Source organism: Cricetulus griseus, chromosome 4 (genome assembly GCF_003668045.3).
Source record: "Cricetulus griseus strain 17A/GY chromosome 4, alternate assembly CriGri-PICRH-1.0, whole genome shotgun sequence".
Taxonomy (NCBI): domain Eukaryota; kingdom Metazoa; phylum Chordata; class Mammalia; order Rodentia; family Cricetidae; genus Cricetulus; species Cricetulus griseus.
The window spans coordinates 109,563,198-109,583,874 of NC_048597.1; the positions used below are offsets into that span (position 1 = coordinate 109,563,198).

The 20,677-nt window shown below is 44.5% G+C and overlaps 1 protein-coding gene across 1 annotated transcript; it reads left to right on the top strand.

Moving 5' to 3' along the window:
- The first annotated feature begins 507 nt into the window (after window positions 1-507).
- Tmem248 (transmembrane protein 248) lies at window positions 508-19,757 on the top strand. The gene is made up of 7 exons (XM_027416094.2): window positions 508-645; window positions 5,398-5,575; window positions 7,587-7,872; window positions 12,780-12,930; window positions 14,322-14,505; window positions 16,619-16,762; window positions 17,509-19,757. Exons 2-7 carry the CDS (start codon window positions 5,417-5,419, stop codon window positions 17,527-17,529), a joined length of 945 nt encoding a protein of 314 aa, XP_027271895.1. The 5' UTR covers window positions 508-645; window positions 5,398-5,416; the 3' UTR covers window positions 17,530-19,757.
- The last annotated feature ends 920 nt before the right edge of the window (window positions 19,758-20,677 follow it).

The window sequence follows — 20,677 nt, forward strand, 5'->3', positions numbered from 1 at the left end:
CTACCACACCCAGTTTTGAGATTGTTTTTTTTTTCCCCAACAATTGCTTGAAGTCAGGCAAGGCAACATAGTTGGAACCCACAATGGGTTCCATAGAGACTGGGAAGCTAGGCTGCAGCTCACGAGACGGTGTCTCAAATCAAAATTCCAACAAAAATCGTGCCCTCCTTATTCTCTTACATCACACACATCATGATATGCAGATGCTTTTTCCGGACGGAACCGAACAAGCTCACCGCAATCCCTGCATGTGAGCGAAACATTTCAGGTAGCCCTACCGTCCCACACCTTTCCTTGCCAATCAACAAAATGAACACACGCCGCATTTCCCGCCCCGCGCGCGTACTTGAGCAATTCTGTCCCTGCCGCGCTGCCGTCGCGAGTGGCGTCAGAGGTCACGGCGGCTTTGGTGGTGACGTGGTTTTCTGCTTTCACCCGGAAAGCCGGCGTTCGCAGCGCGCGGAGCCGGCGTCTCGTCGGCGCGCTCTGGCCTGTGTGCGGTCGTCGCGTTGGCCCCGCGGAGCCGCTCGCTGTCTCGGGAGCGGCGGGGAAGATGGTGCGGGCCAGTCCGGGACCCGCTGCGCGCCGCCACGAGTGAACAGGGCCAGGCCGCGGGCGTCCGCGGAGCCGCTGGTCTGTGGGGCGGTGAGTCCGGGTCGGGGTCGGGGTCGGGGTCGGGAGAGCGGGCGTGTGGGCCGGGACCCGGGGCGGTCGGTGCGAGTCAGTCGGTGCTCGGGCTCGTCCAGCCTCCTCAGCCCCGCTCACCTCCGTATTTAGCTGGCCCACGACCTGCTCCATCCTCCCGAGGCCTGAGGCCTGCAGTCCTGCGCCTGGAGCCAAGGCTTATTGTCGCCTGGGTACGGCGGGGTGGAAGGAAATACTAGCGTTCTTTGCAGTTTGTAGGGGGAAAAATGGAAAATTTAACAGCGTTGTGTTTGTGTCTCTTTGTGCACGTGAGTGCAAGTACCCACAGAATTCAGAAGAGGGCGTTGTATTCCTAGAACTAGAGTTACAGGCCATTGTTAGCTGCTTGGTGATGTGGGTTTTGAGAACCTCACTGTGGTCCTGTGGAATAACAGGTGTTCTTAACCCCCGGAACCTTCTCGCCAACCTCCATTTGTGTGTGTGTGTGTGTGTGTGTGTGTGTGTGTGTGTTTTGGTTTAGTAACCCCACTTCCCCCTTTGAGTGTAGGTGATACTATTCTTCGGGTGGAGAGGGAGCCACCCATCTACACAAGCCCAAAACGGAGTACTGAAATTCTGTGGGTTGTAATCTTAGGTGTGTTTGAGACAGGGTTTCATACTGCCCGGAATGGCTTGGATTTCCTATGTAGCCAAGACTCACCTTCAACCTCTGATCTTCCTGTCTCAGATTCACTAGTTCTGAGATACGGTGTGTGCCACCCTCCCAGGCTTGACAGGGTAATAGTGGTATTGTTTTGATTTTAATCTTCAGAATACTGGAGCTGGGGGTCTCATGAAACCCCAAATAGCTCAAACTCATGCAGCCGAGACTGACCTTGGAGTCCTGATTTTCTTGTCTTAGACTGGCTAAAACAAAACCACACAAACAAACAAAAAGCAATTGTATTGTGTATTTCAGGCTAGCCTCAAGCTCTCAGTGTAGCCTGAAGTTGTGATCCTCCTGTCTTAGCCTCATAAGTGTTGGGGTCATAGGTGTGTGCCACCAGGTCTTGTTCAAAAACAGAGTAGAGGTAGCCTGTGTGGCAAAGCTAGTAAATGAGGTCAGTTCTTATCTGTCCTCATAGTTTAATACAGCAAATCAAGGCATGATTTCCGCATAAGGTCAGACTTGCAGCTCCAGTTCTCTGTTCCAGGTGTCAGTTTAACGGTCAGGGAATTAAACGGAAGCCATGTCACAGCACTGGAGCTTGTATTTTCCCAGGCAGACTCTGGCTTCAGTCTGCCTTTGTCTAAATGTGTTCAGGAGTGCCTCATCTTACTACTTCATGCTTCTTTTTGACTCTTCTTTCCTCTCGTATTTAGTATTCTCTTCCTCTTAATACACACATCTGAGCAAGCATAATCTGTAATTCCAATTGAGGATGGCTCTACAGTAAAACAGAACACCAGAACTTCTTGCTTCTGTTTAAGTGTAGCTTACTACTGGTTGGTCAACCATTCCCATCCTTCCTCATTTCTAGTCATACATTTGGTGTTCTAGATATTCCAAGTCGGAGACAGCTAAGATTACTTACCTGCTCTGGAAAGCCTTGAGGGTGTATCCCTTGCACTGCCCTGGGTTCAATCCTGCCCTGGGTTCAATCCTCAGCACTACCAAGATCAGGTGTAGTGATGCATACCTGTAATACCGGCGTGTGGGAGGCGGGGGCAGGAGGGTCAGAAGCATAATGTCCTCCTTGGGTTACAAAACAACTACAACAAACTACAAATGTAGAGCTGGAGAGATGCCTCAGTGATTCGAGTGCCTGCTACTCTTGCAGAGGACTTGAGTCCCAGCAGCCATGAGAGGAGGCTGACAGCCACCTATGACTCTAGCTCTCGGGGATCCAACAGCCACTTATAACTCTATCTCTAGGGGATGCGATGGTGCCCTTTTCTAGCCTCCACCTGTACATGGGTGACACACTCACACATGCATACAAAGATATGTCTCCAATACAGGTAGATAAACAATTGAAGAAATCAAAATAACTATGCTACAAAGTTTTAAAAATCAATATAAAATGGATAGTTTCCTAAATAATCTTTTTAGTTTTTCCGAGACATGGTTTCTCTGTGTAGCCCTGAACTAGCTCTTGTAGTTGTAGACTGGGCTGGTCTTCAAACTCACAAAGATCTGCTTGCCTCTCCAGTGTTGGGATTAAAGGTGTGCACTACACCCCCCCCCATAATCTGTAAAAAAAATCATGATTGACTCATCAGAAGTAAAAAACAGATAGCCTCATCAAAATAGAAAACAAATACTTGGTTGACTCAGTCAAATTTCTAAGAAGCAGAAGTGCATCTTATTCCTGGTAGCACAGGCCTTTAGCCAAGTACTTGGGAAGCAGAGGAGGCAGGAGATTTTTGTGAGTCTGGAGCCAGCCTGATATGTATAACAGCAAGTTTCAGGCCATCCAGCCTACATAGAAGACCTTGTTTCAATAATAATAATAGTAGTAGTCATAAAATAAAAAATTATGCACATGGAAGGTTTTTCTTATTTATGAATACATAGAAAACCTGAAAGCAGAGTAGTTTCTAAAAATCCTGATCTGTGATCTAGCATGTGTTCAACATTAGTAAGACTGTGTTCACTGTGGGAAGCTGTCTTTGCAGGGCTGCAGTTGGAGCCAGCTGAGCAGCCCGAGGCTGCTAAAGGGGTTAAGATACAAGACAGAGACACAGAATAAAAGCAGGAGGGCAACTCAGTCAATACTGAAATGCCACGAATTTTTCACCACTCTTATATATCTTAACCAAACTGGGGAACGTGGTATCATGTATATGGAACAGACAGACTTTTTCTTCCTCATTCCTCCAAGGATTCAGTAACCACACCTTAGATGCAACTTCTCATTACCTGGCCTTGAGGGTCAGGAGTAACCACACCTCAGACCAGGTCTGTTATTTAAGACAGCCAAAGCCAAGATCGAACATCCTACTGTAGCTAGGCCTTTGACCTTTAGGTCTTATGACTTACTGAGGACAGTTTTGAACTGCCCTTGAGTCAAGATGGAGTAGAGCCATCTTATGAGTTTCGACAGTTCAACCCCCCCAACACCAAAACAAAGTTCTTCAATTTTCAGTCATACCAAGATTATTCAAACAGTGAAATCAGCTTGATAAAGATTAATCAACAGATTAAAAGGCAAAGATTGATGGTTTAGACATTGTAGGTGAGGCATTCATTGAAATGTAGTGTTTGGCTGAAAATTCAGTAGATACATAGCAAGCAAGAGAACTTGGGTTAAATACCCGAGAAGGGGTGCGGGGGAAAGCCAGACATAGTATATGTCTGTAATCCCACACTAGGGAGGTAGAGGCAGGAAGCTCAGGGTTCAAGGCCAGTTTGGAAGACAGGAGACCCTGTCTCAGCCTTTTCCCATAAAAAAAGAAATAACGTATTGAAAATCTTTTTGTAAACTTAAGATTAAGTATTTCCTTACCTTAGAGAAATCTTCTGTTGTAGTTAGGGCTTCTGTTTCTGTGATAAAAACCATGGCAAAAAGCAACTTGGGGATGAAAGAGTTTATTTATTACTCTCAGGTTATACTCCATTGCTTGGAGAAGTCAGGGCAGGGCCTCAAACACAGCAAAAACCTGGAAGCAGGAGCTGATGCAGAGGCCATGGAGGGATGCTGCTTTCTGGCTCACTCTTCATAGCTTGCTTAGCCTGCTTTTTTCGTAAAGCCCAGGACCACCAGCCCAGGGATGGCACCACCCATAGTGAGTTTCATCTGTCATCAATCAAGAAAATTCACCACAGGTTTGCTCACTGGCCAATCTAACAGGGAACATTTCCCAGTTGAGGCTCTCTCTTTTAAAGGACTTTAGCTTGTGTCAAGTTGACATAAAACTAGCAAACACAGCTTCACATCTGAAGCCGATGTTGTGTCCCAGATTTAATAGTGAAGCATTACAAAGCATTTTTGCTAAAGTCCAAGTGAGGCAAGAATTTTATTACAGCTACTGCTATTGATATTTCACTTAAGTAGTTACAAAAAAGAAAAAGATAAAAGGATTTGAAAAGAAATATTACTAAAGCTCTTGTTCTTCAACAGTGTAATTATCTATCTGACATCCAAGAGAGGTCACAGACAGCTTAGTTAGAATTTAAGACATTTGAGAAAAACATCTAGAACCAAGAGCATTGAAGGTTAGGGCTGTAGCTCAGTGCTAGAGCATTTGCTTACCTTTACAAGGCAGATTGGTACATAAAGGACTCAAATTTGCATGAACTATGAAGTACATAATACTGATGTACTATGTGGGTAAAAGTGTCCTGTAGCCCAGTCTGGTTCTATGTGGCCAAGGATAAACTTGAACTCATGATCCTTTTTGCCTCTATCTCTCAAGTGCTGGTCTAAGAGATGTATGCCACCATGCCTATTTTCTGCAGTGCTGGTCTTGGGACCCAGTGCTTTGTGTATGCCAGGTGAGCACTCTACCAACTGAGCTAACAGCTCTACCTTTCTCCTCCACAATTTTTTTTTTCTTTTAATACAGTGTCTCATATATTTCAGGCTGGCTTTGCTAGTAGCTGAGGTATGCACCACCATGCCTGGATCCTTGTAGTCTTCTAAATGAATTCATTGAGTGGACATTTCTCAGATTCAGCCTTTTGTCCCACATTACTATTATAAGAAACTAATGTAAGTGCAACAGCTCACTTGCAGACAGGCCATTAATCATGTGCTGACTCTGTTCCAGGTTGCAGCTGATCAGAAGCATGTTCAGCATTAACCCCCTGGAGAACCTGAAGCTCTACATCAGCAGCCGGCCACCCTTGGTGGTTTTCATGATCAGTGTTAGCGCCATGGCCATCGCCTTCCTCACCCTGGGCTATTTCTTTAAGATCAAGGAGATTAAGTCCCCAGAGATGGCTGAGGTACAGTATACTCTTAATTTCCAATTGTGCTGGATGGACCTTGTAGTCAATGGGGGGCAGCTCTTTTATTTTTGAGGTCTCACTCTAGCAAAGGCCAGTCTGAAATGTACTATATTTGCTGACTTGGAATTTGAAGTAATCTTCCTCCTTCAGCTTCATGAATGGTGGGATAATACAATATACCTGGAGGGGTTTTTGTTTGTTGTTACTGTTTTTTTTTTGGCCACGGGGTCTCATGTAGCATACACTGGCCTTGAACTCCAGATTCTCTTGCCTCTGCCTCAAGTGCGTAGATACATCCAGCAAAAGATACATATTTATGCAGAGTTTCCTGCCTTTTTCCTTGTGACTGCTTTGTTAGGGAATACCTATATAGTTATTTTAAATAACACTATCAGGTTCATGTAGACTGTTTCAGTAGAGAAATGGATGCATTTGGGAGAGTGTACTTATAAAACAAAAACCTGAGTCAAAAGAGAGCTGGGTATGGTGGTGTACTCCTGTGATCCCACACCAGGGAAACTGAGGCAGAAGGAGTGTGAGTTCAGGACTATCCTGGGCCATGTAGTAAAGCCTTGTTTCAAAAGAGGAAGACAGTGGGTGAGCTAGGGAATTCACCTTTTCTGGAAGTCATTTACATTGTTTTAAAATCGTGACTGGGACATTTACCAGGACACATACCACCTTTCAGTTTTCTCATTTGTACAGATGGTGCTTTTATTAGATAAGGGATCCTATTGACTAGGAAACAAGGGCACCAGATAGAAGTGCTCTGAGGACATAGAGAAGGCAGTGAGTGAAAACAATGTATCCTGAAATGTGTATGAAAATGCCGTGCTGAACCCATAACCTGGGTGGTGGCGCCCCCTTTAATTCCAGCACTCCGGAGGCAGTGGCAGGCAGATCTCTGTGAGTTTGAGGCCAGCCTGATTTACAGAGCAAATTCCAGGACAGCCAGAGCTACACAGAGAAACCCTGTCTCAAAAAACAAACAACAACAACAACAAAACCCTAAATTATACATTTATATTTATATATGGGTGTTTTGTCTACGTGTATGTCTGTGTGCCACGTGCATGTTCTGGGATTAAAGGCATGAGCCACCACCAAACAGCCATAAATTCTTAAACAACCAAAGAAATCCCCAAACAAATAAGCTATTAAATGGGTGTGAATTAGTGATTTTAATGTGTCAACCACTTTTGTTCAAGATTCCCTTTTGTTTTTGTTTTTGTTTGTTTCTCTGTGTATCCTTGCCTGTTCTGGAACTAGCTATGTAGACCAGGTTGTCCTGGAACTCAGGGATCCACCTTATTTTATAATATTTACTTTTAGTTTATGTGTATGAGTGTTGGCCTGCCTGCAAATATGTGTACCATGTGACCAAGGAGAACAAAAGGATATTAGGTACTCTGGCACAGGAGTTACACAGTGTTGTGATCCACCATGTGGGTGCTTGGAACCAAACTTGGTTCCTCTGCCACAGCAGCAAGTGTTCTTAACCACTGAGTTATGGCAACAGCCCTCACAGCCTTTTTTCTTTTTCCTTTATTTACTTTTCTTGTATGTGTATGGATGCTTTGCCCACATTTATGTCTACACCATGTGTGTGCAATGCCAAAAGAGGGCATTAGGTCCCTTGGAACTAGAGTTAGAGTGAGTGCTAAGAGCCCTTTGAGTGGGTGTTGGGAATCTCTGGCAGGGCAATCTTATCCACTGAGCCATCTCTCCAACCCCTCAAGATACCTTTTCAGTTTGATCTTGAGGCTAGTTGGGTTTTTTCTTAGTACAATCTGCTGGATAATGTACAGAGTGTGCAGTTTAGATTTCCAGGGCTGATATGATTTATCACACTGTTCTATAGGTGCAGGATGGTGGTGTATTATGACTTGAGGCGGTCACTCTCAGGTCATTCTTTTCCTCTTGTCCTGTGGTAGCAGTTAGGGTCATTGCTGTTCCTGCATTGGAGATGCTGGGGCCTCATATCTGTCTCCGTTTTACTTTGCTGAAGGACTGGAATACTTTTCTGCTGCGCTTTAATGATTTGGACTTGTGTGTATCAGAAAATGAGACACTGAAGCATCTCTCCAATGACACCACCACCCCTGAGAGCACCATGACCATTGGGCAGGCCAGATCGTCCACCCAGCCACCCCAGGCCCTGGAGGAATCAGGCCCCATCAATATCTCAGTGGCCATTACCTTGACCCTGGACCCTCTCAAGCCCTTTGGAGGGTACTCTCGAAACGTCACACACCTGTACTCCACCATCCTTGGACATCAGATTGGACTCTCAGGTGTGTGTCAGCTACTTCCCTTTCAGAGCTTTTAGGCAGCAACTGAGATGCATTCAGGGTTCTGTTTTATGTCTGTGAGTGTTTCTCCTCAAGACTTGAACTTCAAGAAGGAATGGTTGCTGTGTACCTTCACTCGTTTGGGTTGTCACATATCATATAGTCTCTCTCTCTCTCTCTCTCTCTCACTCTCTCTCTCTCTCTCTCTGTTTTTCGAGATAGGGTTTCTCTGTGTATCCATGGCAGTCCTGGAAGTCACTCTGTAGACCAGGCTGTCCTCAAACTCAGAGATCTGCCTGCCTCTACCTCCCGAGTGCTGAGATTAAAGGTGTGCACCACCACTTCCTGGACATACACAGTCAGAGAGGCTGGAGAGATGGCTCAGTGGTGAAGAGCACTATTTGCTCTTCCAGAGGACCCAGGTTCAATTCTCAGCACCCACATGGCAGCTTACAACTGTCTGTTACTCCAGTTCTAGAGGATCTGATACCTTCACACCAGTGCACATAAAATAAATTTAAAATAAAGAAAAGAAGCTCATCAGAATCAGGACTGTTGGGGCTAGAGGTACAGCTCACTCTTAGAGCACTAAGCTTGTGTGTGTGTGTGAGGCCTCTATAGCACCAGGAGAGGGAGAGGGGGAGGAGAAGGAGAGAGCTGCTCAAAGTGCAAGGTCTGATTTTGGCCTCAGTATAATTGACCTTTGACCAACATAGGTTTTACTTGCACAGGTCCATTGATACTTTTAACTTTTTAAAAAATTATTAAAAAGTTTTATTTTTGTGTGTATGAGTGTTTTCCATGGATGTATCTGCACTATGTGTGTTCCTAGTGCCTGCAGATGACAGAAGAGGGTGTTAGATCCTCTGGAACTGGAGTTAGAGATGATTGTGAGCTTCCATGTGAGTACTAAGAACTGAACTATGGTCCTCTGCAAGAGTACCATAGTACCACTCTTATCTGCTGAGCCATCTCTCCAGCTCTCTGTTTGAACCAAGAGAAGTATAAGCAAATGGGAAGATGCTGTTTTAGGTCATGAAGGAATTAGGCTAGGCGGGCTGGGACACAGAAATCACCCCAGTATGTGGGAAAGTTAAGCAGTTGGATTGTGAGTATCAGGCCCTGCCTCAAAAACAAGAAAGCTGGTGGCACATGCCTTTAATCTTAGCACTCAAAAGACAGAGGCAGATGGATCCATGTAAATTTGAGGCCAGCTAGTCTACAGCAAGTTCCAGAATAACTGGGGCTATATACTGAGACTTTGTCTCAAAACAAAACAAAACAAAAACCAACAACAACAACAAAAAGCCCTAGAGTATTTAAAGAAAAAAAAGAAAGAAAAAGGCATGATGACACTTGAGGTAGAAGCAGGAGGATGGTAAGTTGAAGGCTATCAGTATTGAGTTTGAGGCCAGTCTGCATGACACATAAAATCAACAAAAACATCTTAGAATCTTAAAGTTAATTGTATTTTACACTGTCTTTCTGTGATACCTTTGGAGCTGGCTTCTGATTGCAGTGGGGTCACATGAGTGTCCACTTAAAACATCATATTATGCTAAGTCACTGTGTGTGCAGTTCATCTGTCCAGTCAGTGTCAGTGGCACACAGTAGTAATTAGTGAATTCCCTCTTGTGTATTTTTCCTTGTTTATGATAAATGAATATTTATGTACTAATTGACTGTTAATGTTGTCAGTAAGACTTCCAGTCAGCAGCAGGCAAAATTAGTAGTTAAGTATCTGTGAATAGGTGTATTATGATGGGGTTTTTAATACATTGCCATTTTTATTTCTTTAATGTGTGTGTATGGGTGCACATCAGTGTCGTGACCCGGCATGTCTCAGCTTTAACCCACGACAGCCCTGAGATTCTACCTGAGTGGGGGTGTGTGGACCTGGTAGCTCCTAGCAACCCATTGACGATAAAGACCAAACACAGGCATCTTGTCATCTTCAGAGAGCTCTCAGTTCCATGTTGTAGAACTAGAGTCATTTTTTTATTAGCCATCTTTTCTAGTGTTTCTTAACCGTCCTGCCATAACCATGAGGGAACCATCTCTCTTTGTTCTCCTCTCTCTTCTGGTCACTCGCCCCTAACTCTTAACCTTCCATCCTCACAAGTTACTCACACACCTTTCACCTCCGCCCAGGTGAGGGCCTATCCAGATGCTTAGGTCCACAGAGATGCAAATAAGAAGCATATTACCCTGAGGCTATGGTAAACAATAGTAGCCTTACTGGTATTAACAATACATATAATAGTGGGCCAGAGCTTTCTGGTGCTCCATGTTTAGTGAAACCCCAGGCTGGATCTCAAAATATTCCATAGCGGAAATATTTTGGTCCCCCACACATCAGCTACAGTGAACACGAAAAGGTCTGAGGTTCTTCCCTGGTAGTTGGTTTTCATGCATAGGCTCTTAGGTCACCATCGGGCTTATGTGCTCTTGAGCCACTGAACTGTCATACTGGTTACTTTTACTCTTGCTTGTAATGCTCAAATTTGAACCAAGGCTTCACAGATGTGAAAAAAGTACTCTTTCAGACCTTTTTTTTTTTTTAACTTAAAGATTTAAAATTAACTAAGCCTGGTGGTGGTGGTGGTGGTGGTGGTCGTGGTGGTGGTGGTGGTGGTGGTGGTGACGGTGGTGACACACACCTTTAATCCCAGCACTCAGGAGGCAGAGGCAGGTGGATGGATCTCCCTGCATTTGGGGCCAGCCTGAGTACAGAGTGAGTCCCAGGACAGCCAGGGCAGTTACACAGAGAAACCCTGTCTCGGGAAGAAAAATAATTATGTTGTGTGTGTGGATGTATTGCTTGGTGCCGTGGAGGCCAGAGGGTACAGGATTCCCTTGGGACTGGTGTTACAGACAGTTGTGTGCTGCCATGTGAGTGCTGTGATTTGATTCTAAGGTCCTCTTAACCTCCCAGCCATCTTTCCTGCCCCAGGTCTGCACAGTTTTAAATGCCCACCATTTATTTAGCAATGTGCTAACTTTCAAGAAGAACTAGAAGAAGCCTCGGACCTGGTTCCTTCACCCTTGGAATTTGGGAATTATACAAGAGGCAAAAAGAACAGGAATTAGCCAGGCAATGGTGGTGCACGTCCTTAGTCCCAGCACTTGGGAGGCAGAGGCAGGCAGGTCTCTGAGTTCCAGACCAGCCTGGTCTACAAGAGCTAGTTCCAGAACAGCCTCCAAATCCACAGAGAAACCCTGTTTTGAAAAACCAAAGGAAAAAAAAAAAAACAAAGCAAAACAGGAATTGGCTGGGGGTGTAACTCAGTGGTTGAGGGCTTGTTTGCTTGTTTAATGTGTGTGAGTCTTGGGTTCAGTTGCCAGTACTGAAAAAGATAAACCAAACAGCAACCCAAAGTCCATATACTGCCTAGTTTTATGTCAGCTTGATACAGCTGGAAAGAGGAAACCTCAATTGAGAAAATGTTTCCACTAGATTGACCTGTGGGTAACCCTGTGGGTTGTTGGTCTGTATTTATTTATTTATTTATTTATTTATTTTTATGATTTGTGTGTGAGGGCACTGCTGGACTAGTAGACTGAGGTTCGATAAGAAAGCAGGTTGAATAAGCCATGAGGAACAAGCCAGGAAGCAGTTCCCTTTTATGGCCTCTACATCAGCTCCTGCTTCCAGGTTCCTGCCCTGTTTGGGTCCTGCCCTGACCTCACTATGCAATGGAGTGTGACCTGAGAGATAAAGCAAACAAACCCTTTCTTTTCTCGCCAAGTTGCTTTTGGTCATAGTCTTTTATCATAGCAATAGAAGGCTATAACTAAGACAGTTCACTATGAATTAACACTTCACTTATCAGGTGCTTAAAATAGTGCAGATGAGAGCTCACATCTGGATCCACAAACAGGAGGCAGTGAGCATACTGGCAGTAGAGCCCACTCCTATGACACACATCCTCCAACAAGACCATGCCTCCTAATCCTTCCCAAATAGTTCACCACATGGAGACTAGTATTCAACATTTGAGCCTATGGGGATCAGTCTCATTCAAACCACCATGTTAAGTAATACAAAAAATAAATCCCACTATGTATGGCCATACCTTCTTGTATGTGCTAAGCCTGACATGGTTTAGGAGCACATGAAAGTGGAAGCTGGAAGACTCTGGAAAGGCTTTGTTCATCCTAAGGGCTGGCTGGGCCTTGGAATGATAACCTTTGGTTCTTTGGTCCTCAAAAGTCTTTGCATATTGTCTACAGGTGTTGGTTGGGTCCTACCTGTAACCTTAGGCTATTAAGAGTGCAAAGTTGGTGTCATGATAGTAAGGGTAAAAATCACTCCTGTTTGTTCCAGGAAGCAAGCACACCTTTTCTCCTTATGATCTTAGAACATCTTGATTTAGTGCAGGCTTCACTTTCTAGTCCCAAGACCTTCCTTAAGTTTGTTAGACCTGCCCTCCCTCCCTCCCTCCCTCCCTCCCTCCCTCCCTCTCTCTCTCTCTCTCTCTCTCTCTCCTCTCTCTCTCTCTCTGTGTGTGTGTGTGTGTGTGTGTTGTGTGTGTGTGTGAGTGAGTGAGTGTGTGTGTGTGTACAGAGATGCTTGGGTCACATTCATGGCATGGTAGATTTTGAATACAGTAATGCATTAGTACAGAAAATCACTACACTCAAGTTGTTCAGCTCTGTTCCTGCCTGCACTCTGGCATGGCTCCCTATCCCTGACTGACACACATAGTACCCTCTGTGAGCTACTTTATGGCTGTACTAGTCAAGCAGGCCTCATTGTTTAGATAAGTATTGTGGCTTCCAGAAATCCCATAGGGCAAGTGTGCAGGTCAGTAGGTGACTGTTGAGTTTGGCTTCAGACTCATTGGAGCACCAGAGACCAGTCTGAATTTCTGCCCATGCCCACCAATAAGCTACTAATTCTTCCACAGGCAGGGAAGCACACGAAGAGATCAACATCACCTTCACCCTGCCTGCTGCCTGGAATGCCGATGACTGTGCCCTCCATGGCCATTGTGAGCAGGTGGTGTTTACAGCCTGCATGACCCTCACAGCTGCCCCTGGAGTCTTCCCTGTCACTGTGTAAGTGTCCTACACATTTCTGGAGACCAAGAGGACAACTTGCAGGAGTCAGTTCTACTACTATGTGGGTTCCAGGGATCGACCTCAGGTTGTTAGGGTTGGTGGCAAGTACCTATACCTTCCGAGCCATCTTGCTGACTTCCAGGACTATAAGTTTCATTTGAAATTCTAACTTCTACATATAGAAATGTGCTGGGCTGGGGTTGTAGCTTAGTTGGTAGAAGGTGTGCTTAGCATTCATGAAGTCCTGGGTTCCATTTCCAACACAGAATAAATGGACATGGTGGAGCACACCTCAAGTTCCAGCATTGGAAGGATTGGGTAGGAGGATCAGAAGGTCAAGGCATCTTCCTCTGTATAATGAGGTCAGGGCTATCCTTTGGTCCATGAGATCCTGTCTCAACAAAATCAAACCGAACCAGAAAGAAGCTCAGTCCAGAGCTAGTGCTTCAGTGAGGTAGTAAAATATGATGCTATGGCCGCTCTCCAGCTGCCTTTCCTGCTAAGAGTCATCTTGGAAAAGGAAGAGCAGGCCCTCTGACAGAGTGACCTGTAATTAAAGCTGCTTAAAGGTAAAGCCTGTGACCCAGAAATTAATTTTTGTTTTAGTTTTTTTAAAGTTTCATTTTTTTTTAACTTTAAATTGTTTATATATGTGGGTGATATGTACATGAGTACACTTATTTTAGTTTTGGGGTGGGATTTGTTTTGAGATGGTTCCATGTAGCCCAGGTTGATCTCAAACACTACCTGGCTCCTTATGTGTTTATTCCAAAAATACAAAACATTTGGATATGTTGGCTCACACCTGCAATTCTAGCATTCATAGGCCAGTCTCTGCTTATGTTGAGATCCTGTCTCAAAATATGTTGGTGCACACCTTAATCCCAGCACTTGGGAGGCAGAGGCAGGCGGATCTCTGTGAGTTTGAGACCAGCTTGATCTACAAGAGCTAGTTCCAGGACAGCCTCCAAAGCCACAGAGAAACCCTGTCTCAAAACAAACAACAACAACAAAAAAATATAATGGCGGAGGCTGGAGAGATGGCTCAGAGGTTAAGAGCACTGACTGCTCTTCCAGAGGTCCGGAGTTCAATTCCCAGCAACCACATGGTGGCTCACAACCAATCATTATGATATTTGGTGCCTTCTTCTGGTGTGCAGATATACATGGAAGCAGAATGTTGTATACATAACAAATAAAATCTTTTTAAAAAAACAAAACAAAACAAACATAATGGCATTTACCCCAGAGAAACATGGCAATTATTCAAAACATCTTATTCCTCCTTTGGTCATGTTGCTCTATTCAGTGTTGCCGGATGCTGTGTGTGGAGGGAGCCCAAATAAATGTTTCAGGTTACTGAGCTGGTTTCTTCCTCTCCCGTACAGTCAGCCACCTCACTGTGTCCCTGACACATACAGCAACGCTACACTCTGGTACAAGATCTTCACAACTGCCAGAGATGCCAACACAAAATATGCTCAAGACTACAATCCTTTCTGGTGTTATAAGGGAGCCATTGGAAAAGTCTACCACGCTTTAAATCCCAAACTCACCGTTATTGTTCCAGATGTAAGTGAAACAAGGTCTGTTTGTGAGTCTGTGTGTGTGTGTGTGTATGTGTATGTTTGTGCGTGCAAGAGAGAGAGAGAGAGAGAGAGAGAGAGAGAGAGAGAGAGAGAGAGAGAGAGAGAGAGAGAGAGAATGAATGATTGTATGATTGTGTGTACGTGGATTCAGGAACTGTAAGTGTATGAATGTTTACATCTTGGGTTAGCTTAGTCCTGGCCAGTCAAGGTTTCTACCTGGTTTGGGAGGCTAGTAGAGCTGTGAAAATCATGGAACCTTTGTGATTAAGAAAAGCCTTGTTCTTTAATTTTGTGTGTTTCTCAGCAGGAGTTGAGGTCTGTTTCTTTTGTGACCCATTGGGGTCACTTCCTGTGTGATCTTACATGCAGAGTATCTGCTTAGTATCAATGTTAGCAATAGCCAGTGCTGTGTGGGGTACAAAAAAGAGGTAGCAGTTCATAGGAAGAGGCAAATCTTTGCTTTGTTTCTCATCTTTTTAGTCAGTCTCTCACTATGTAGCTCAGGCAGGCCTGGAAATTGTGATCCTCTTGCTTCAGCCTCTTGAGTGCTAGGATCATAGACCTGTGCCACCGTGCCTGGTCTAGGATGTGTATTTGGCTTGATAGTGGGGCCTGCATTAGCATTTAATTTCAGGGGAAAGAGGAAGAGTGAATGCTGCAGTCAGCAGATATAGTCTGCCACACCAATGATTTTGTACCCTTGTTTTCCTTCCTGAGTGTGCTGCATGGGTTTCTTATTTTTCCCTGGACTCTCCCTTTTTTAAAAAATTTCTGTCCAGTTATGGAAGTTGTTTGCCAGGGAGCTCAGGCGTGGGGTGGAGGGGAAGACTGCATGATGGGCAGATCAGATTCCAGAGCCTTCCCTGCCCTGCCATAGCATTCACCTTTCTCCTCCAGCAGGATCCTCACTGCCTGTGTTAGGCTGCTATAAAGCAGTACCTTAAGATGGGGGCACTTGCTCTTGTAGGGGACCAGAGTCTACCTACATCAGGTAATTCACAACACCTGTAACTCCAGCTCCAAAGGACCCCCATATACTTTCCACAAGTACCTGTACACACATGGTGCTCACTCGAGCGTGCGTACCCACCTACCCACCCACACGTAAAAATACAATCTTAAGAAAAAAAAAACAAAAAAACAAAAAAAAACCTCGGGGCTGGAGAGATGGCTCAGAGGTTAAGAGCACTGACTACTCTTCTAGAGGACCTGGGTTCAACTCCCAGCCTCCACATGGCAGCTCACAGCCGTCTGTAACTCCAGTTCCAGGGGATCTGACACCTTCACACCAGTGTACATAAAATAAAGTTAAATAAATTATTTAAAAAGAAAAAAAGAAAAAAAAAAAAACCTCATTTGCCAGGTATATATTCCTGAGATCTGGGCACTTGGGAGGCTGAAGCAGATGAGTTCCAGGCCAGTGTGTGTTACATAGTGAGTTCTAGGTCAAGCTGTACTCAAGAGTGAGGCTGTTTGTAAAATAAAGACTTACCTACTCTCTGCTATGAGGCAGTTAGCACGAGAGGTAGCCAGGGTCTGTCACACACCCTTCCTACTATGGTTGCATTATCAGTCTCAGAAATGAGGCCAGCCTGTATCCCTTCCAGCCAAGGACTTAGTAGAACCAGAAGGGATGCTGTCTGGTAGGGTGTGCCATCTGTCCATTGGAGGAGAAGCACAGGGTGAGGACAGCAGACAAGCTATTTGATGGGATCATGAGGACATGTCCAGAGAGGAGTGGGCCTCCCAGTAGAAGATAGGCTGGTGAGGCTCTGGCAGTGTGGGTGTGTAGAAGCCACAATAGAAGGAGCAGTGGTTGTTCCTTAACCAAGTTTACACAGAACCAAGTCTAATGTTAGTGAAAACTAGTTTGGAAGTTTTGGAGACAAATGGAGAGACTGCCTGTTCAAACTTAAGAATTAATATTGGGGGGCTGGATATATAGCTCAGTGGTAGAACATTTGTCTAGTGGCATGAGGCCATAGGGTCAATTCTGAACCACAATGAATGAAATTGCTATAGGCATGGAGGCTGATGTTTGAAAAGTTGTTAGTAATGGACTGCATGTGTCCGGTTTCTTTTCTTTTGTTCATTAGGATGACCGTTCATTAATCAACCTGCATCTCATGCACACCAGTTACTTTCTTTTTGTGATGGTGATAACAATGTTTTGCTACGCAGTTATCAAAGGCAGACCCAGCAAATTGCGTCAGAGCAATCCTGAATTTTGTCCTGAGAAGGTGAGCAGTGGGTGGGTCTGTCTGGCTCCTGGGGACAGGCGTTTCTCAAGAAAAGGGGTCCTGACATGGTGATAGCTGTTCTGAAATCCCTGTTGCGGAGTTCCTGTCCCTGGTGCCTGTCTACCCCAATCCTTCCTCCTGCACTGGAGTCATGCAGCAAGTGCCTGTCGGGGCAGCCAGTTGTGGCTATGGGTGTGGCTTGGTTAGTGCTTGCCTCCCATGCATGAAGCCGTCAGTTCAGTCTTCATCACCAAAGAAACCAGACAATCCCAGGACTTGGGAGGTTAAGGCAGGAGAATCATGAGTTTGAAGTTACCCTCAGCTCCATAGTGAGTTTTTGGCCAGCCTAGGCTACATGAATCCTTGTCTAAAAAAGCAAATCCAAGGTAGTCCACATACCTTAAATTACAGATCTCAGGAGGCAGAGCAAAGGCAAAGGAATCAGTGAGTTCAAAGCTAGCAAGAGTTACATAGTGAGACCCTGTCTCCAAATGAATGGATGAATAAATAATAAAAGGTTAGCTCCCAGCATAGCACAAGTGGTTTTGCAGGTTGGTCACAGCTTACAGACTAAGTTTTTTGTTTTTGTTTTTGTTTTTCTTTCTGAGATCAGGTTGTCTCCTCAAGGTCTTGTTAATTCCCTTGCCAAAAGACAATAGATGTTCATGGTCAGCATGACCTTGTGGTATTGGGCTAGGTGCCAGCAGCTCCCTATTTGACTTCATTGCCTGCTTGCTCTCTTCTAGGTGGCTTTGGCTGATGCCTAATCTCACAACTCTCCATTTTCTGAGAGACCAAGAACCATGATCATTGCCTGCTGAACTGGCCAGGGCCTGGCCACTCTGTGAATATACGATCTTGCAATGTTGGGTTATTCCAGCCAAAGACATTTCAAGTGCCTGTAACTGATTTGTACATATTTATAAACATTGATCTGGAAATTGGTCCTGTGATGCACGTGCTTTGCCCTGGATGCAGCCTGACCCTATCCCCCTCACTGGGGGCAAGGAGGGCACGGACATGGGGGTCCTTCTGTGTAGTGCGGGGATGTAGGGATCTTGCCAGAACGTGGTCCAGTGCTAGTGGGGCTGAGGTTTTCTGTGGTTCTTGTTTCAGCCTGGTGTATTCAGTGTTGGAAACGGTTTGTACTTTGTCAGGATACTGCATTTCAGAAGCCACCATTCCCTCCTGTGGCTCTTACATGTCCATGGCTTTCATGATCATAGTGACAGCAGTAATACCTTTTCTGTTTGCTTGCAAGGAAACTTTTTTTTTTTTTTTTTAAAGAAAAAATAGTCATGTTTTACTATTCCTCTAGTCAGGGCAGACGTGTTCATCTATACTAGGTAAGGTTATGCATCTAAAAGTCACTTAATGTAGTAAAGATCAAAGTTTCATTTTCCATACTGATAGCCAGGTACTTGAGTGCTCTGCTGTTGTCTGCTCCTGGTGGAGAAGTTACTGGCTTGAGAAGTAGCTGTGTAGTAGAAGCACAGTGAGGGCTAACTTTCATAATGCAGGGCATGTTACTGAAAGAATGAATGGTGGTGTGGTCTAATAGTCACAAACAGGACATCTTGTTTGCTTGTTTTTCTATTTTTGACATGTGTTTTTTTAATATTTTTTTGCATTTATTTTTGTATAAACACACACCTCCAGAAGGAAAATGACTGTTATGTGTAGCATGGAAACGATGCAGGCGAGGTCTGAAAGAAGGCATGGGATTCTGATGGCTACTTACTGAGCAGTACTGAAAGCATTTTCCTTATGAAATTTTGATCATCTGGTTCCTCTGTCCCTTTGCTCTCTCATATCCCTCTTTAAAAACATGATCTGTTCCACTTCCTTTCATTTGTATTTTCAATTTTTCTATCAATGCTTTGACTTAACAACTCCCATGCAATGTTCTCTCAAGCAGTGTTCCAGACTTGCTGGCTATGGGGGTGCATGCATTAATGTATGCCCAGCACTCTGGAGGCTGAGGGAGGAGAATCTTGAGTTCAAGGTTAGCCTGCATTACATACTGATACTCTTATCTCAAAAAGCAGGAAAAAATACTTAGGTACGTCCGTCAGCACTTTTGTTCTGTAACTGTAGGTCTGTAGTCTGTCTCAATTTGAGTTAACTTGATATATTCTGAAATTTACTGGCCTAGAGAATTTTATCCCAGGCATTCTATATGAAAAACAATAGTTTTTTGTTTTTAAATTGAAGATTGTTAATCACTGTAGTTATATGATGCATTAATTTTTTTTAAACCAGTGGTGAGTTGCTTATAAGATGGCTAATATGTGAATTTAATTTAGTCCTCTTTAAGTGAGACCCTTGTCAGGCAGGATGAAGGAAAAGCCATGTGACTTGGCTGATAGAAATGTGGTATCGGGACCATCAGGCTTCAGATTAAGCTGCTGAGAAGTGGAGCAAGACAAATGATAAATGGCAAATGGGTGGGGAAGGAGGGTGTGGCTGTGTTTAGGAGCCTGGAGACATATCTGCAGAACCTGTTACTGTTGGGCAGGTCCACACAAAGCCTAGTCCTCAGCTGCTTCTTGCTGGTAAATTTCAGGACTGGAGTGTCAGACTGGGCCACTGGAGACCTCCGACCCCAGCAGCACTGGCTTATCCTCAGGTGTCCTAGACTGGGGGTGCAGTCAGAAGTCAGTGACTTCCTGTAAAATGGTTGTTTCAGATCATATTGATCTCTTTCCTTTTGTCCCTTCACCATATGGTATGACTTGAATCAGTTTTGATTCTATTTGTAAGTTCTCATCATTTGGAACCTGATGTTTCTGTTGTGTTCTTGGCAGTGCAAGGAACCCAGCCTCCTGTGTTTTGACCCTCCTGCAGGCACTTTGGGACTTGAGGACAGCAGATCCATCTCCCGTCCCTTTCTGCATGATGGTCTAGCTAATCTCTGATGGCATCCCTCCCTCATTGATTTTCTGTGTTTGAAGTATGTGCATATGTGCTTTACAGAATAAAACATCTGGGTTTACTTGGTTTGTCTTCTTTCCTCCAGCCTGATAGCGATTTAAATAAGTGTAGGCAAGGAGCACTCACAGGGTTTTGCAGGCTGGTTTTTGAAGTACCACCTGTCATGAAGATGAAGGGTGGCCAGTGTTTACAACTAAGGTGACCTCAACAAATCCATGGGTGGGTCTTTGAAGAGTATAAAACCGTGTACTGTATGAGACCAGGGGAAAAAACACATCTTCCTTCTGTATTACAAGATCTTGTTTACAAGTGACTTAGTGGTGAGGTATTATGCTTTAAGTTCCCTCACACTCAGAAAAGCAAAGTGACCACTATGCAGTGGGCAAGCTCATTATGAGCACAGGGCAGTGTGGTGATGCACATTTTGTGGTCTTAGTACTGAGGGTAGTGAGGCAGGAAGGATCAGGAGTTCAAGGTGAGGCTGGCTACACAGTTCCTGTCTTTTCAAAAAAATATATTTATTTTGGAGACAGGTCTGTGGTAGCCCTAGGTGACCTGGAATTCTGTATAGATCAGTGCTGGGATTAAAACCATGTGCCACTATGTCACCCCCCCTTACATTTATTAATATGTATGTGTATGTATGTGGGTTCATGGGTGCCATGGTTCATGACTAGAAAAGTAAGGAAAACTTGGAGAAGTCACCTGTTCTTTTCTACCATGTGGGTCCTGACTTGCAGCATCTTACTGGCCTGAGAACCCATTTAAACAAAACAAAAACCAGAAAAAAACACCTCAATTTTGATAGTTGGCCTTATTGCCTCTGAAAACTAAATTTCTTGTGCTGTGTTACTTGTTTGTAGATGAATAAACTCTAAAAATAGGAGCTGGGCACAAGTGTATAATTCAGGAGGCTGAGGCAGAAGTATTGACTCTGAATGGGAAGAAAAACAATTGAAAGCAAACCTCCAAACATGTCAG

What these genes read in the sequence shown, in the direction of transcription:
- Tmem248 (XM_027416094.2), top strand. Translation starts at nt 5,417, where the DNA reads ATGTTCAGCATTAACCCCCTGGAGAACCTGAAGCTCTACATCAGCAGC. An exon ending in ACATCAGATTGGACTCTCAG is followed by an intron (nt 7,873 to 12,779) that starts GTGTGTGTCAGC and finishes ATTCTTCCACAG; the next exon opens with GCAGGGAAGCACACGAAGAG. An exon ending in GGAGTCTTCCCTGTCACTGT is followed by an intron (nt 12,931 to 14,321) that starts GTAAGTGTCCTA and finishes TCTCCCGTACAG; the next exon opens with TCAGCCACCTCACTGTGTCC.